The 18885-nt window shown below is 39.4% G+C and overlaps 2 protein-coding genes and 1 non-coding gene across 3 annotated transcripts in view; 2 read left to right on the top strand and 1 right to left on the bottom strand.

The window, feature by feature from the left end:
- Positions 1-9958, top strand: part of ppp1r9bb (protein phosphatase 1, regulatory subunit 9Bb) — a 35750-nt gene extending 25792 nt beyond the window's left edge. Inside the window, exons 4-10 of the mRNA XM_072455705.1 lie at positions 411-515; positions 4674-4806; positions 6235-6387; positions 6475-6528; positions 8020-8249; positions 8324-8420; positions 9843-9958. Of these exons, the coding sequence (XP_072311806.1) occupies positions 411-515; positions 4674-4806; positions 6235-6387; positions 6475-6528; positions 8020-8249; positions 8324-8420; positions 9843-9893 (823 nt within the window). The 3' untranslated portion in view covers positions 9894-9958. The remainder of the gene's footprint in view (positions 1-410; positions 516-4673; positions 4807-6234; positions 6388-6474; positions 6529-8019; positions 8250-8323; positions 8421-9842) is intronic.
- Positions 9959-12018: 2060 nt separating this feature from the next.
- Positions 12019-18276, bottom strand: prdm9 (PR domain containing 9). The gene is made up of 7 exons (XM_072456277.1): positions 18138-18276; positions 17707-17817; positions 17528-17608; positions 16619-16896; positions 15332-15399; positions 15060-15250; positions 12019-14940 (listed from the first exon to the last, which is right to left on the bottom strand). Exons 2-7 carry the CDS (start codon positions 17813-17815, stop codon positions 12692-12694), a joined length of 2976 nt encoding a protein of 991 aa, XP_072312378.1. The 5' UTR covers positions 17816-17817; positions 18138-18276; the 3' UTR covers positions 12019-12691.
- Positions 18277-18469: 193 nt separating this feature from the next.
- On the top strand, positions 18470-18540 carry trnag-ccc (transfer RNA glycine (anticodon CCC)). The gene has a single exon. It is a non-coding gene; the product is annotated as a tRNA-Gly (tRNA).
- Positions 18541-18885: the final 345 nt, after the last annotated feature.

Raw genomic sequence — 18885 nt, 5'->3', positions numbered from 1 at the left:
GAAAAAAGCATATATAAGTCGCACTGGAGTATGAAATCCGGTTGCAAATTTGAAAATAACAAATAATATCACATATAAGTCGCTCCGGAGTATAAGTATATAAGTATAAATATAAGTATAAGTCGCAGCCCGGCCAAAACTATGAAAAAAGTCTGGAAAATACGGTATTCATTGAACAACTACATCCCTTTTTTGTCCAGTCCAAATGTAATCACATGAAAAACCATCTCACAAACCCCCAAATCGAGTAATCCAACATGTCACTTTAATTCTCCCTTTCTTCCCGGCAAATCAAACGCCTCACGTTGCAACGCTTCTGCAAAACTGTCCCGAGCATCTCCAGGAACACTTTTACAGACACATCCTGCTCCAGCTGACCCTCTCTCCCTCTCTCATCTGCTTTTCTCCAGGATCCAGGTGAATGATCTGATCGTGGAGGTGGACGGGACCAGTCTGGTGGGAGTCACGCAGAACTTCGCAGCCTCTGTACTCAGGAACACCTCAGGAACCGTCAAGTGAGCGCTGCTAAAAATACCCCTGATTGTTATTCTCACAGCGTGGTAAGACTTCGGCGCCTTTCCACACTTTGCGTATATGTCACACCTCGTAACCTGCTCAGGCTGCGCCGGCTCACGTCTGCGAGGCGACAAAACGCACGTGGCTGCTTCAGCGTTTCGCCAACTACGTTATGGTTTGATTGACGCGACGGTGCAATTATTTAGGAATTAAAAACGGTGCCAAACTAAAATATCATGTCTCCTGACCTTGTAGTTTAGACCTATAAATATGTTAGGGGATTCTTGTAGTAGTTTAGCAGTTCATTTTAAAAGTACCGTATCCAACTGCAGTCTCAAAGATTTAGCAATTTAACAATTTTTCAAAGATTTCAATTAGCTTTTTCTGTTCTGCCGCAGCTTTTGTAATTGTCTGGCCTGAGTATTGCTCTAAATGGAGGATTTAACGAAACTGAAACCAACTCAAACTAGTCGTTTATTGTAAGGAGAATCTGTTATTGATAATAAATCAAATCTTTTATCCCTCTAATCACTCTAAAAAGCTTTGCACAATTGAGCAAATTCAACCGTCTCTTGCTTTGGATCCCACTTGGACAGACTGATAACACAGACAATTACAAAGAAATGACAAGAAATGCTTTAGAAATCCTTTAAGTTTAAAGTTTGTCTCTTTAAAACAGACTGATGAGCAAAAAAAGAAAAAAAGAAGAGCAGTTAGGCTAAAAAAAATGGCAGTATTACACAAACAAATCATTTTACATACATGATAAATACATTTTGTTCTAAAGTTTAGGGGTAAAAAATGCATCAATTTGTGGATCTTGCTATATTTAAAAAAAAAGGGAACAAATATCGTCAGTTTTTCCTATAAAAACTACCAAATTATATTATATACATGATAAATACATTTTGTTGTATAGTTTAAGGGAGAAAATGCATCAATTTGTGGAAAAAAAGGAACAAATATCGTCCATTTCCCTATTTAAACAAACAAAAAAACACCAGATTAATAAAGATTTGAAAAGCAAAGGTCGCCAACCATTTCAAGCTTTGCCTCAGCTCAGAAAAGGGGCTGATCTAACTTAAAATACTTTGCCTTATACTTCAGTTGTGACCAAAGCAAGTGTTCATTCATCTTTTGGCCCACTCAAGCGTTCATGTTTTTGATGCAGAGCCAAAGTCAACACCACCACGTCTGGCCAACGGCAGATTAGATCTTGGAAAACGTTTGCCGTGATTATAAACGATGTGCCCACAGTTTAAAGACACACACAGCATTTTACCAATTTCCCCAAAACAAAAAGACCAACTAAAACATTCAGGCACAGTTGTGATTTCAATTTTTTAAAGTGAATTTAAGCCGCATTTGAACATAATTTTACCAACAAATTTACTGTGAAATTTTTTAGTCTTTAGCTTTTGATACACCGACATTTCACACACCATATTCTCCAAACTATAAGTCGCACCAGCCAAAAAATGCTGAATAGAAAAGAAAAAAACATATAAGTTGCACTGGAGTTGCACTATTTCCTAAACAGTCTTGACTAAACTGTATTAATTTGCAGCTTTTTGTGACTAATGTTATATTCCCCATAGAAAATTGAATGTTAAGCTAACATTACATTGATACATACATGTTTTACTGTAGAAATGTGATGTTTTACTGTTTTACTGTAGAAATGTGATGTTTTACTGTAGAAATCTGATGTTTTACTGTTTTACTGTAGAAATGTGATGTTTTACTGTAGAAATGTGATGTTTTACTGTTTTACTGTAGAAATGTGATGTTTTACTGTAGAAATGTGATGTTTTACTGTAGAAATGTGATGTTTTACTGTTTTACTGTAGAAATGTGATGTTTTACTGTAGAAATGTGATGTTTTACTGTTTTACTGTAGAAATGTGATGTTTTACTGTAGAAATGTGATGTTTTACTGTTTTACTGTAGAAATGTGATGTTTTACTGTAGAAATGTGATGTTTTACTGTAGAATGAAGCTATATCGTGACGGTCGATACAGTATCAGTGCTAGTATTGGCATTGGTGATATCGGAGAAGAGATCCCAGATATCGGTATCGGTCTGATATTTAACATTTGGCCAATACTTAGCGCTAATATTTTTGTTTCTCAGCTTCCCCGGTCTCGCAGATTGTCCTCGATATTCATGTTGTCATCACGTTTGTCTCTTTAAACAGACTGATGAGCAAAAAAAAGAAAAAAGGAGAGCAGTCATATCATTTTATATCATTATAAATGCATTTTGCTCTAAGTTTAGGGGTAAAAAAATGCACCAATTTGTGGATTTTGCGACAAATTTTCAAATCGCCATCGTCAAATATCGGTTCCAAATCTAAATATCTGTATTAAATGCATGGACTGTTCTCGTATCTCCTCTGCGTTCATGCAAACTCATTCATAATTCAGGGTTTGATGGTCAGCCCGGTCGCGGTTATAGTCAGCGTTGTGTGACGAGCCGGCGATCTCAGCCCGCCGCGCGTCGGAATGATAAATTATAAATCCGCCGCGGTGAATCGGATTGGCTTAAGAGCGTTGACCTATTCATAAAAATGTGCGGTTGACAACTTAGACGAGCAGGAAGTCCGTCAGCGAGCGTTTAATTACCCGGCGGAGCTGCTGGAGGGATTGAAAGGTTGCAGCGGTTGGCGTAATGACAGTCTATGGCTAAAGCCTGAGTCGCAGAAGTATCTCCCCATTTTACTGTTTATGTCTTGCCAGTAATTAGACCGCACCGCGATGTAAAAGAGCTAAAGATGTTGAATGAAGTTGGCACAATGAGCTGAAAGTGCTTTTTAATCTTTTGAAGGGGAAAGGCTCGTAGAGACTGGCTTTGTTCGGCTCTAAACAGGAAGCCATTTTGTGTCCGTCATCAGACACACGGCATATTCCTTACTTCATTAATACACGGGCGGAAGAATTCACATTTTACATCATATTATGCAAACGATGCCATTTTATTTTGGTGGTTTTCCAGATTTGCACCTATGAAAAGCAATATTTAAACTGTCATAATCCAATCAACTTTATTTATATAGCACAATTTATACCAGTTTTTACCAGTGCGCCATAAAAATAATAATAAAATAACAATAAATACAATACAAGAAAATAGTAAAATAATAAAAACCCTAAACATTTAATAAATAATCTAAAATAATAAATAGTTGCTATAAACAACAAACAAAATCTATAAAAGATCCCAAAAAATGTAATAATCATAATTGAAAAAATTATTAAAGCCAATTGCCTGATTGTTGTATAAATGCAGGAATTTTACTGTACATAAGCTTTTCAAAAGAATCAATCAACAGATAATAATCAATACTGAAACTAGCATTGGAAATAGATACTTAATAAAACTAAACAAAAATATCTAAATAATAAAACTGACAAAAGTTGCACCTTTCCTGAACAGTTTTAGAATTAGTAAGATACATGATGATATTGAGTAAAAAATGACTCTTTTTACTTTTACATAAAACACAAACAGAACAGAACATGACCAGAGAGTGGATTTTAAAATAAAAATACCAATAGACATCAACCAAACAACAAAAGAAAGACAATCATGGCACAACTGAATTAAAATAAGTCCCATTTGGTCCAGAGTCGGCCACATTTGTCCATTTTCCAAATTGAGTTCAGAAATCACATTCTATTGTATAAAAAGGAGTGTTTTTAATCATCATTGGGTACGTTCATTATTTGGTCCTAAAATAAGCCCATGTTTGTCCAGATATTGTCCACGTTTAATTAAATATTTCGTCCTTTTTTGTCCCAGTTTGGACGTGGTGAACGTACAAACGTGACTGCACCAATTCTTAATATTGAATTTAATTAAAACATTTTGTGAAGCAGTAGTAACACTCGCTACTCTGCACAGCAAGTTTAATTAAGTGTTAATTATTGAGTAAGAAAATAATAAAAAAACAGATTCTAACCATTCAAATATTTCATGATGTGTAATATTTGCTTTATCGTCATTTTCTCCATCATCCGGCGCGGTCCACATCGGCCTAATTACACACTTTTAAGAGCTCGAGGATAACTGCGCGTAAAACTAACGACACGATCCCGTTTTTACTGGCATCTGGGGCTGCGAAAACCTGGGAAATGGCTGACGGTTCCGTTTGCAGGTTCGTTATCGGGCGGGAGAAGCCGGGCGAGCAGAGCGAAGTGGCCCAGCTCATCCAGCAGACTCTGGAGCAGGAGCGCTGGCAGCGGGAGATGATGGAGCAGCGCTACAACCAGTACATGGACGAGCAGGAGGTCTGTACTACTGCTGTGTACTTTCAGCTGCGCCCGAAGTATTAGTACAGATACACGCGAGAAATACAGTGTGATCTGACTTATTTATGTTTCATTTTTGGGGTGTTCATAATGGTCATAAAGGCTTAATATGTGTAAAAATTAATGATGCAAAATAGTAAGTTGCTGCTGTGGGGCTGGGCGATGCGACAAAATGGTAATGGTTATTTTATGCAATTTTATTTTGTTTATTCTAAGACAAATAAAATGGTTTTGATTTTCAATAGTGAACTTTTCGTTAAAAAAGACGCAACCACATCATCATGAATAGCAGAAACAAGGTACAGGGTCATTTGAGAGCCAAGCAAATGATGGGTTTGGTGTAAAAACATTAAAATAATTAAGCAACTGTTTGTATCAAGTTGGCGGTTAACACTTAATGAATAATAACTGACTAATTAATAGATTAAAGACATTTAACACAATGTATGACCTTAATTTCCCGCAATATGTAGCTTAATTTACTGTAGTATTCACATTTACTTTATAAATCAATTGTTAACAATAATTCATTACTTGCCTAAAGACACAATGAATGCTCTATATTTAAAACCACAAACCCTCTGGTCACAGGGCGACTGTGCGACAACTTGAGCCACTTGGAAATTAACCTCTTTTTTTTTATAGTTTACTGCTCATTCTAAACTGAATATCTTCCAAAAACCTTTTAAAATCATTTACAATACGTTCAGATACATGATAAATAGCTTGTTTTATGAATACGTTTTACCTTTTTGAGATAATTTTGTTTTTTCTTTTGTGATTGTTTCTACAATTGTGATTCTGTTTCCTTCATTTTCCCCGGCCACACATTAGCATCCGTTTCATCAGGCCGTTCATCTGAAGTCTTCTTATCTGAAAATTGAGAGTTTCTGCCAAGAGAGTCTATTAAAAACATCTAAGTATGTGGAGTATTTGAAGTCTGGCCGACTTTAAAACACACCCTACTTTAACTATTATATTCTATTTCCTTTTCCGTTGCAATTTGGTATTTTGATTCCGAATATTAAACCCAAAGCTTTTTTTTTACAACTTCACGCCATTAATTTACACAAACACAAGCTTGAATAAAGGACATATATTTGATCTTGTAGAAACACATCACTTATAATTGACATAATACATTTAAAATAATCATTTAATTCATGAGAAACAGTAATATTCTTCTTTATACTTTAGTTATTACAAGCTTATCCATGAAATCACTGGCTATATGAATGCTATGGTAGATATTTTGCGCCATCTAGTGCTCATTACTAGTCATGACAACACAATTCAATCCACAAAACAATAAATTAATGTGATTTACTCTTTTTTTACTCTCTTTACTATCAAATTACACATTCCTAAACATTTTTGACTGACCTTATCGTGACCTCTGACCTTCAGGGCGGAGAATACGGCACCGATGAGGAGGAGGAGGACGACGAAGAGGGAAGCCTGTCCTATCCCAGCGCCATCGAGGTGTTTGACTTAGCCGAAAACGAGGACATGTCCCCCCTGGAGACGGACCCGGAGAAACTGGCCCATAAGTACAAAGAGGTGAGCACAGATGAACGTCACAGTCTTCTGTAATTACACGGAGGAGTTTAAAAAGAACGTTAAATTAACTTTGTGTCGTTTTCTCAGCTGCACATCAAACATGCGGTGACTCAGGCCGAGATCCAGCAGCTCAAGAGGAAGGTGAGATGATGCTGTGATTGTGTTTTTGTCAAGGCCTCAATAAAAGGCCACCGCAAAGATGAAATGAGTAAAGCTACGTCAAAATACTTATCATACTTGCTGTATTTCTGGATCTAAATGTGCCAGGCATATCTTAAAACGTGGAATTATTCATTATTTTCAATATGCAATAATGTGATATTAACGTCGTTGTCGGTGATAAAATGACAAAAATAATAATAAGATAAGATATTCCTTTATTGTCCACACATGGGGAAATTTCATTGTTGCAACACAGGTAGATACAGAGGAAAAGGACAGATAACTTGTAGGAAGTTTGAAAAATACTCTCAATAGAAGAACTCTTATAAACAAAACTCTTATAAACAAAAACTCCTATAGACAAAACTCATTTCCTAATAAGGAATGGAGGGGAAAAATAGATAAAGATAAAAATAGAATAAAAATACAAAACAGCTAGCGTAAGACAAGATAATACTAATAATAATGGTAAAATAAACACTCTATTTTAAATAATAATAACAAGTTTGCATTGTAATTGAACTTTTGTGTGTTAGTTAGTACCGTATTTTCCGCACTATAAGGCGCATTAAGCGAAACAAAACATGTACCACACAAAATCCCTTCGAGGTCATTAAGCACAACCAGAATTAATCCATATTTAAAGCACACTGGATTATTAAGGCACATTGTTGTTTTTTGAGAAAATTAAAGGCTTTCAAGTGCGCCTTATAGTGTGGAAAATACGGTAGTCCTTTCACATTTGTGGGATACTTCTAAGGAGACCATCTCAAATTGTGGTAAAAGTGGGACATGTCGTGGTGGTGGGTAGCTTGCCTGATCCGACAGTCCTTTATACGTTCTGTTCAACTGCAGAAGAGTCTGGAACTGGACCATAAAAGGGTCAAACACGCTCTCTTAACTTGGGACGCTCATTTGTAGCACGCGTCTCTCAAAAGCAGAAGACGTTTCCTCTCAAATATTCTCATAACATTCAGAACTAAATATACAACTTAATTTACCTCAGATTTATAGAGTTTTGTGCTTCACTTGCTGGACTACTTTCCTCGTGTCCGTTCGTTTAGACATGAACGGACCGTGCGTTTCTCCGATTGGTTAATCCACGTGTCAATCACGCCCTTTGGAACTCGGGCTGACAGGATGTAATTCCAGGCCAATAAGTGCAATTTTCTGTTTTTAATCAACAATAACACACACAGATTAACAACATATTGCACCTTATAAAGTCAGAACACATTTATGTAACTCTGCTTTGTAAACCACACTTTTTTAGCAATTAATAGGGCATAAACGACTCGAAATTAATGGGATATTTCTACATTTTAGCTCAGTTCTGATGGATTGTCCAGCATAAACAAATATTGAGATGTAATTTTTGCTCAATAACAGCCTCTCCTTTTATAGTCACGCTTACATTTGTGTTTATTCACGTGTTATTGATGTTTCTTTTCTTTTAAACCCGCGTTACAGCTCCACCACGCCGACCAGGAGAAGCAGCGCTGGCGCATGGACAAGGCCCAGCTGGAGCAGACCCTCCAGGAGAACAAGGAGCGCATGGAGAAGCTGGAGGGATACTGGATGGAGGCGCAGAGTCTGTGCCAGGCCGTCGACGAGCACCTGAAGGAGACGCAGGCCCAGTACCAGGCCCTGGAGCGCAAGTACAGCAAAGCCAAGCGCCTCATCAAGGAGTACCAGCAGAAGTAAGACGATCCCGGCGGCGTTTTGTGTGAAAGATAAAGATGTCGTTTAACCGTTTGATGCGTGTGCGCTGCAGGGAGATCGAATATCTAAAGAGGGAGACGCAGCGCTGTGCACAAGACGGGGCTGAAGCGACTCAGCTGCAGGAGGAATCCGGGCAACTCCAAGAACAGGTGAACGAGATGCAATACACGCGTTCGCACATTTGGGAGCTTGTGCAGCGGCAACCGAGTCCGCCATTTTGAAAGGGGCACAACAGCACGTCTACTACATACGAAATACAGGAAATATGATGCCAAAAACCTGCTTAATCTGTTAGGACATTGCTCTGTTGACTGACCAAGGAATGATGGCTTTGTCGTGTGCCTTAGTTTGCCGTTGTCGTCTAAAGAATCAAAGTATTCGTAGCTCGTTATGCCGTAGAAAAGGATGCAGTCGTGTTGGTTTTTATGTATCGCGTGCCCCTTTTAAAATGGCGTTCGTGGGGAAGTCACCGCGAACGCATGTATATGACGGGTATCACTGCGCTTCTTTGTATGAATCATTTAAATAACTTAAAACAAAAACTCCAATCACCAATGACACCCGGGTGTTTAGTCAAATATTTAAATGTGATGTATAAATGTGAATCTGTTTACTACTTGTGTTTGTGTGAAATACTAAAGCAGTACTGTGATAGTACAATCAATATTTATGGTTTAAGTTTAGCCTTTTCTTTGAAGTACTATTTTTGGGAAACTAGATGAGAATACAGTGGATTCTGAGACTACATTTCCACAAGAGTTCATGGAAAAATACATTTTTATACAGAAACGTTCGAGAAAGCGGTGCATTTATATGTTTAAACTCACGACTCACTCAATGTCTTTATAGATTTTCAGTTGTTTTCTCATTTGAATCCTTATAATTTAAATAAGATAATTAGTCGACTGATATAAATTTTGTTCGATTAAGACAGTTGTTGACAGTTGATTTCATATTATAATTTACACATTCTGACACTGTATTTACCGTATTTTCCAGACTATAAGTCGCACCAGCCAAAAAATGCTCAATAGAGAAGAAAAACATATATAAGTCGCACTGGAGTATGAAATGCAGTTGTGAAAATAACAAATAATAGCACATATAAGTTGAGTATAAGTATATAAGTATAAATATAAGTATAAGTCGCACCCCGGCCAAAACTATGAAAAAAGGTGCGATTTATAGTCCGGAAAATACGGTAAACTTTAAAAAAAATATTGCTACAGAATATTTTAGATTTAGTTTTAGATTAGTCCCAATCACACACACTAAACTACTCATACAAACAATATTAAACCTGATTTAACACCTGTTTATCAGTTTAAAATGAAATACCAGCACCATTTTAATCCACAGTGGGGGTCCCGAGTCGGATGCATGGTTATTTTGGAGGTCCCGATCTCAAACGTTTAGAAACCCCTGGACTAAAACACCATTAACTGATTAAACAACTTACTGACTGACTTACCTGTCTTTTACCATCTCACTTACAGAACATCAACCGTGTGAGTGCTGTGACTAGTACTGTAACTTATACTGTAGTAACTGTTGTACTCGTTCCCTTTCAGGTGGCGGACCTGGAGTGCCAAGTGGAGGAGCTGAAATCCGAACCCTTATAAAAGCCTTTCATTTCTGTCATGTTCCTAGCAAAAGCGTTACTCCATCACACCCAGAACAAAGAAGAGGACCGTGTTATAGGACCGTGTTATTGTGCTTTCGACGAGCCGCAGGGTATTTACCGATCACCTTCGTTTTCGGGGGGCAGAGAAGCAGGTTTCGTGCCCCCCCCCCCGCCTTCGTAACCCCGCCCACTCACTCACACTTACCACTGTCACACTTAAAAGTATTCATTTCCACAATACCCAGCTGTTGCTTTCCAATTGCCAAAAAGAAAAAGACAAATAAAAAGTTTCCCATGAGTTTTATTTCCGCCCTCGTTTCGTGATTTCGATTTTGTTTCGTGACGTGTGACTTTTACAATCAGCTTGTTTTTGTACACATTTTCAAACGCGTATGTGACATTTTAACACGATATAAAGGGATGACGTGGAGGTGTCGTCGGAGTATACGTGAAGTATCGGAGTATATTGGAGTATATGTGACGCGGGGATGAAGTATCGGGAGTATACGTGACGCGGGGATGAAGTATCGGGAGTATACGTGACGCGTGAAGAAGTATACATGCGTTCGCGGCGACGTCATACAGCCGTGACTTCCCCATAGCGGCCATTTTAAAAGGGCCACGCAATATGTAAAAACCAACACGACTGCATCCTTTTCTACGGCATAATGAGCTACGAATACTTTGATTCTTTAGACGAGAACGGCAAACTAAGGCACACGACAGAGCTATCATTCCTTGGTCAGTCAACAGAGCAATGTCCTGACAGATTAAGCAGGTTTTGGGCATTTGGGCATCATATTTCCTGGATTTCGTATGTAGTAGACGCGCGGTTGTGCCCCTTTCAAAATGGCAGACTCGGTTGCCGCTGCACAAGTTCCCGGAAGTGCGAACGCATGAAGTACGTGACGCGGGATGAAGTATCGGAGGGATTTGCACTAAAAAGGACTCGATACACGGACCGGAGACCGAACGGAAAACGTCTTTGATATTGTACAAAGAGTAACTCATCCTTTGTAGGGGCCTAGTCACTTACGTAACCCTAAGAACCACCTGCTGCCTACCTTACAGAAGTGTGTTTTGTGACGTTTTCTTTTTTCACTCGGAACTACTTTTTACATTCTAACCCCATCGCTTTTTATTACCCCGGACCACAAAAACAAGCCTCCTCAACTGCTGTGCCACACGACTCGTTTTCCCCTTAAAAGTGGATGTTGTCAAAAGACTTTGTAATCTTAGTTAGGACTACTGATGTGAAGTACTGGACCGATGCCAGCAGAAATGTATTACGGTTTTTTGAAAAAGCTTGTATGTGAAAAACCAGCGGCTGCACCACACCCACCACCTCTGTGCAGCACACGGAGACACTGCCGGGTTTATCGCTGCCCGCTCGAATTACGCACAGTTTGAAAACGAAAACCGAGTGTAACTTGTATCTCATGTCGTTACCGGTATGTTTGTATAATTCAGGTGAAGACTGATATATTTTAATTTTACTTCATATTTATATAACAGTCAAGTTGGGGCTGACACTGAGCGATGTTCAATAGGCGATGTTATAATATGTCGTGTAAAAAAAAGTAGATCCGGACAAATGCAGAAATGATTAATACATTAAATTAATTAATAGGCATGGTTATGGGTATTTTCATGATATTAAGGCTTGTACAGTGTACCTGCTTTGCATTGTATGTTTTGTGGAATAAATGGTCAGTGAAAATTCAAGATGTCTCGCTTTTATTTTGAAAATTACATTTGGAGTTTCCAAAATAGACATCTTAAACATTTCTATGATACAATATTTTGACACTTTTTGCCATTAAAAACAAAGAGAGGCAGTATTAAAGCAAGGCAATGAAAGTGAAAAAAAAAAAAACAGGTCTGCATTTACTTTAATTAGGACGTTTTGAGTGTAAAAAAATGCCAAAATGTCACATATTTGTAACATATAAATCTGAAAAATGAATAGGGCAAGTTATCATTTTAGCTTCTTTTTAATTACCGGAAAGACTTAAAATAGCTTTTAAGTCAACTTGATAACTGAAAATTGATAATTGATCATGATAATTTCACCAGTTTTTTTTTTTTGTTAAAACTAAAAATAGAATGAGATAAACAAATGCTTGTTTGTCCCAAACCTTGCTAATTACAAGATTGGAACGTTTGTAAGTGCTACTTTAAGGCTTTACGTCCCTGATGAGAAATATGCATTTTGAGAATATGGCTTTTGAAGCTACAATGTCCAATATAAATCTATGAATACAAGTAGACTAAATAAATTAAATAAATCATTTTACAGTGCAGACACTTTAGGAGAGCAAACGAATTCAAAAATAAAAACGTTTTAACTTGTCTCGTCTTGAGCAAAAAGGATTTATCCAAAATAAACGGAACTTGTGGGAGCGAGTAGTGCAATGCAGTAAAAGCCAGTGACATATGCAGTTAACCCTGACATGATAGTTGACATTTTAGACTTCAAAATATGTCCAAATACATGTTTACCTTTTCTCAATACGCAGTGGCCACGCATTGTACCAGCAGTCAGAACGATGAATAACTTTACACGGAATCACATTAGAAACTCCTTTTGCGTGACATTATTTCATTCCATTCCTTGAGGGTTCAGCTCTCTCTACACAAGTGATATCAGAAAGTTTGAATCACACTCCGTCACACTGCTGATACGTCGTCGTGCCAACCATTTCATCATTTCCCCACACACGCTTTGCAGAGCTTAAACACGTGAATACAGCCGGGACATTTACGCTTCCTCATCGTCCTCCGCCGCCCTCGCGTCTACGAGTGCATCTTCTGGTGATGTCTCCGGAGGTGGTAGTTCCTGGAGAAGCTCTTGCCGCACTGCGTACACTTGAAGATCCGCTGGCCCAGGTGGAGCATCTGGTGGGCTTTGAGACTCTGCGGGCGGCTGAAACCTTTGCCACATTCGGCACACGTGTGGGGCCTGACTCCCGTGTGCTTCCGCTCGTGCCTCTTGAGGTCGCCCGATTGCCGGAAGCTGTCGCCGCAGTGCGTGCAGAGGTACGGCTTTTCGCCCGTGTGCGTCCGGAGGTGCACGTTGAGCTGCCCCACGTGCGTGAAGTTTTTGGGGCAATGCGGGCAGCTGAAGGGCTTTTCGCCGGTGTGAATACGCTGATGTTGTTTCAGACCGTATTTGTTACTGAAGCCTTTGCCGCATTCCGGGCACAGGTAAAGGATTTTGGTCTGTTGAAGGCATCCGTGGCTTTTGAATGAGTGCGCGTTCACGTAGGTCTTTTCGCAAAAGGAGCATTTAAAGAGTTTTTCCTTGGCTTCCTCCTCCACGCCGAGGTCCTCGAGCGTCTCCGACTCGCAGTGGGACAAATAGTCGACGGGATGGTGCCTCCTTATGTGCTTGAGTAAGTAGTTTTTGATGGAAAAGGAAAACTGACAGAAAGGGCAAGGGAAAACTTCGGACTTGCAAAGAAATTTATCGCAGTTTTTGTTCTTCTGGTGGTGTTTGAGTTTGGAGGAGCAAGAAAAGACTTTGCCGCAGCGATCGCAGGTTGGCGTGGGATTGTAATTGCCGTCGTCGCCGTGCGCCGTCCGCTCGTGTCTTTTGAGGAAACCCAATTTGCTAAAAACCGCGCCACACTGAAGACACTTGAGTTGCCTCGAAGGGCATTTGTGAGTTTTGAGCAGTTTCGGATTGGGGTACGTGCGTTTGCAGCGATTACAGCAGTACCATTTGAACTTTTTGGTCGTTTTTAGACTGTTGCCATTTGGCGTCTCTGGTGCGGGGCTTTTGGTTGTTTTAAGACCGTCGTCGCCGCTCGCCGTCTCCGTTTCGGGACTTTTGGTCGTTTTAAGACCGTCGTCGCCGCTCGTTGTCTCTGGTTCAGGGCTTTTGGTCGTTTCAAGACCGTCGTCGCCACTCGCCGTCTCCGGTTCAGGGCTTTTGGTCGTTTCAAGATTGTCGCCACTCGCCGTCTCCGGTTCGGGACATCGCTCTTCGCTGGGTGCAGTTTTGGGCGTTAACGTTTGGGCTTTCCTGCGTTTTGGAGCTATGAGCTTAGTCAGAGCAGAGATTTTAGACCTCGCTTCGAGCCGCTGTGGTCTTTGATAAGCCGAAACGGGAGGAGCCACATCGGACACTTCTTGTTGCGGCGCGGGGCTGTCGACCTTTATCTCGTCGCCAACAGCGGGCTCGTCGTTTTGGCTGTCCACAAACACAACATCCGGGTGCTCGTTTTTGATGTGCTCTTTCAGTTCGTCGACAGAGGATTCGGTGACCGTGCATATCGGGCAGCTGAACAAAAAGATCGAGTCGTCCTCAGTGACAGGTTCGTCCACCTTTTGCCTTTGCTTTTGCCTTCTGTGCGCTTTCAGGTGCCGGGCCAGGTCGCTGTACTGCCTGAAGCCCTTCTGACAGAACGAGCAGACGTACGGGCGGATGTTAGCGTGTACGAGCGCTACGTGCTTTTTCAGATTCGAATCCAGAGTGAACATCTTATCGCACTCTGGACACTTTTTAGGTTCTTGGGGCTCGGCTGAGGGTTGCTCCTCTGTTGAATTTGAATCGTCAGCCACAGCGGACTCCACAATTTCATTAGAATTCTGGTTTTCAACCCACTCTTTAGCTTCATCCGTAATTGTAATTCCATAGATTTGATTTTCGTCTGACCCCGGCTCTTTTTGTGCCAACAGAGCTGCCTTTTTATGTATGAGCTGATGCCTGATTAAACCAGACGCCTGGCTAAAGGTCCGTTTACAATGCGTGCAACAGAAGGGCCGTTCATTAGCGTGGACACGGAGCCTGTGTCTTTTCAGGTGAGCAATTTGCTTGAAGTTTTTGCCGCAATCGGGGCAAGTTTTGGGGTCTTGAGAAGCCTCGTCTTGGAGTTCTCGGGCGGACTGTTCCTCATCTCCACTGGGGGAGGGGAGTTCAATGATCTCAACACTGGGGCCTGAATGGGACTTCTCAATATGTCGGTGCAGGTAAGTCTCTGTAGTGAAGGATAAGTCGCAGTGAGGGCACAGGAAGATCTGGGTGGATGCGGTTGTGTTGGCTTTAAAAAAAAAATTACGCACACAAAGACAAAAAGGGAACAGATTAAAACAAAACAATTATACTATGACACATACTGTTGAAAACACCATTTCTACACAAACAAATTGAACATATTACCTCTTGAATTCAAACGAGAACACCAGAAAAGGGTCCAAGCTTCACTGAAGTTGTTGAGCATCTGGCTGCTGGGCCACACCAACAGTTCATCTCCGGCGTGGACTGTACCACCACAGTGAAACAGGATGCTGCCTTTGTACTGTACCGCGATCAAATTAGCCTCTTCTTTGTTACGCGCACTGTTCACATATCTATGAAAGAAAAGATATCACATGCTCTTAATTCGAAAAGTGTTCACTAAAATGACAATGACAACTTCAATGTCAGCAAACCTCATCCAGTTGGCAAGAGTGTCTTTGGCGCCATCTATGTACTCGTATCCCACTTCTCCTTTGTGTATCTGCAAATTAGGTCAGTATTTTGACATTTTAATAATTTAGTTTTATATTTAAAAAAAAAAAGAGAGTGTCATTTAAAAATAAATTGGTAGAATTTTACAATTTGTATAAACATGTTTTCACAAAATATAACCAAAATATTATTCCATCTGTCCTTAATAACAAATACACTTGATAATATCTGTAAAAGATGGTAACTAGGGCTGAACAAACTAGGATTTAACTTATTGTACACAACTCCAGGAGCATCAGCATTTGAGAGACGAGTCAAAAGACTGAAACTATGAAAAATGTTTGTACTCTAAACCAGCTCCAAACTTTTTTCTTGGACCGGGACAATCAGAAGTTTCCCAGGGAACGACTGAAGGGGGCAGGGCCAGTAATAAAACCTTCTAAATCCACAAAGGAGGAACTCATGAAACTGCGGAGAACAGTCGTCTTACCCGGAGATCGTCACGTTATCCCGTCGCAATACTGACCTAACCTAATACTGATGTGCAATTCTGTCGTATGTGCAATTACTGTAAAATTCATGTGCAATCTATGTGCTGTCGTGACACATATTCATGTGCAATTACTGTCGGGATCACAAACAATGGTATTTATTTATTTATTTGTCTATGGGAGTTTTTATTTATTTATAGGAGATCTTCTACTGAAAGTGTTTTTCAGACTTCCTATAAGTGATCTGTTCGTCTGTATCTACCTCTGGATCTACCTGCGTTGCACCAATGAAATTTCCCCATGTGGGACAATAAAGGATTATCTTATCTTATCTTATCTTAAATATGAAGTAATTGTCTTATTACTGATACTTGACGTTTACATGGCTCTACATGATCATAGTAAAACACAGGGAGAAAGCATTAGACTATAAAACAAAAATAAAGCACATTTTAATACTAGCAGTAGCAGATGTCCCGCGGTCCGGTGGTTGGGGACCCCTGCTCTAAACTACAGGTATTTTTCTTAACAAAGACATTCCGTCTGTTGTTTGTATCGAAATATATCAAATGTTGTTCTTTGCAGAGGACATTCTAGTATCAAAGTAACTGCAGCTTTTACAATGTGATAATTGCACCTACTGAAATAGCGATTATGATCAAATTGCAATACTTTCTGAAGCCCTAACGGTAACAAAAAAATAATACTTTTTGACATATTTGCCCTACAACTGACCTCTTCACTCGTTAGACCCAACAGACTAAACTGTGATCCTACCTCCCATGAGTAGTGACTAGACAGTGAATCTTCCTTTGAGACCACCTCTCCCTCATATGGGCCGAAGTGCATTCCAGGAGACAGAGTTGGGCCGTGGTTGATCACACCCACGCCGGCGTAAGGAATACTGGACCTGCCAATCATGAGCCCGAAAGGTAGACTGAGAAGAGCTCGCTGCGGCACATCCACGGCTGTTGGAAAGTCCAGTATGAAGGACGGCCCATTGATGTTATTGGGGTCATTTTGGTCTTGGAAAAGAGACAGACACTCTTCGCAACCTAAAAGAAAGGAAGACGGATCAAATAAATAAAGGTTGCCTACATCTCCCTTTCTATATAGATTTTTTGAGTTGATTTATTTGCCATAAAGTGCATGAGCATGTAATACATAAACATAACATAAACAAATGGTTGTAAACATATATATATATAATCACATGTAAATACAATTTAAAAAGCCAGGATAACACAAAAAAAGCGCACGCACTTATTTCCATTGTGGTCCTTGTATAATAAAGTAAAAAGGAAATGTAAAACATGTTAATAAAATACATACAAGTTTGATTCCTGGCTATTTAGACATTCAAATAAAAACTAGAGATTTAAAATGACACTTATTTTGAGCATTCTGTAGATGACTAGGTAATTGATTCCAGGCTTTTATTCCAGTGTATAAAAAAGTGGATTTGCCAAACGATTTTACATGTGGAATCTGAAGCGATGATGTGCTGGAACGTGTATTGATGTTATGCTGGCTACGTGTACAGTGAATATTATTTGATATATCATTTGGAGCGTTACCATTAAGAATGTTGTGAAAAAGATCTAATTTTAGTTGTTGTACACGTAGTTCAACCGGTAACATATTTACCGTCTTAAATTCCGATTTAGATGCTGAATTCAGACTTACAAAAGCCAGCGCTCTCTCCTGGAACCACTGTATCCAAGAGCTTCTGGATAGGTGCTCCATCCGGCTCCAAAATAGGTATCACTACATAGACAAAGTAAATATTGGAAGGTAAATATACGACACACAGTCTGGATTTATATCAAAAGTAAATAAACAAATGATTGAAATATAAACTATACCTGAGGTGACAGTGCCAGTAGTATTATTTGCATCAGAAGGAATGCACTCCTGAATTATAACAACCTCTGCGGTCTCGACCCACTGCACACCACCGCCTCTGTCCGTCATTTCTGAAGAGCTTCTGGAAGGACGACAAATCACATTAGATTCTGTCTAAACTGGGCTAACACGACAGCAAAGTAGCAAACTGTGCACTACCCAGAGTGACAAGAGTGGAAATTTACATGTAAATCACACCGAGCATGCAGCATTAACCAACAGTTGGACTATGCACCCATCATCATATTATAACTTTTATTTCCATACGTTAGCTTATATTGATAGCAATGAATGTAGTTTTTAAAAAAGAACAGTAGCAAGCGCAAAAAACTATTTCTATGCAGCTAACATTAAGTAGTTATTAAGTATGTGTAGTTTAAAAGGACCATACCCGAAGATCAAGTGTCAGATTGATTAGACTAGTTTCAAATAGTCTGTAAACATGTGTTAAATATTTGCTCCATAGTGTTAGCTTCGCATGCTAACGGCGGCAGAAGTAATTCCCGGAAGTAAATACAACTTTTTCAGCATAAGAGCATCAACATCCTTCTTTTGAAAATTATTTAAAATCGAGTGTCTTTCGTCTGTTAAGAGATGATAATATGAATTCTGCAGAAATAACGAGTCTAAGATGTCAAATGATCTATTAATATGAACATATCAGGAACTCCTTTCTGGGGTTAATAGAAGAAAAAATTTTTTACACTCAATACTTACAAGGCGGCGCCGCTGGTGTAGTGGTATCATGCAAGATTCCCATTCTTGCGACCCGGGTTCGATTCCCGGGCGGCGCACGTTTTTTGCTTGTTCACAATCCTTTTTATGTATATTTATAATATAAATGTAATGCATTTATATTTTTTTCTCAGAATATGTATATATGTAATATATAAATAAATGTGTTTATGTATATCTGTATGATGGGCTGCACCAAGCCCTTGGTAAATGAAAAGTTTGGTTAAATAGCTTAGTTTTTTTCTCATTTTCTCATGCATTATAAAAAATATATCTCAATGAAATTTAATTTTTCTCTCTGACAAAGTTGTGATATTTTTTAAGGTTTCGCAATGTCCAGTGACCTCTTGTTTGTTTTTTTCATTATCAATATATTTTTAGTTTAAAGTAAATCTCTCATGCAA

Source organism: Eucyclogobius newberryi, unplaced genomic scaffold (genome assembly GCF_026437365.1).
Source record: "Eucyclogobius newberryi isolate DKJ021-1_F unplaced genomic scaffold, fEucNew1.0.hap1 SCAF_20, whole genome shotgun sequence".
NCBI lineage: Eukaryota > Metazoa > Chordata > Actinopteri > Gobiiformes > Gobiidae > Eucyclogobius > Eucyclogobius newberryi.
This window is presented reverse-complemented; position numbering and strand designations above follow the sequence as displayed.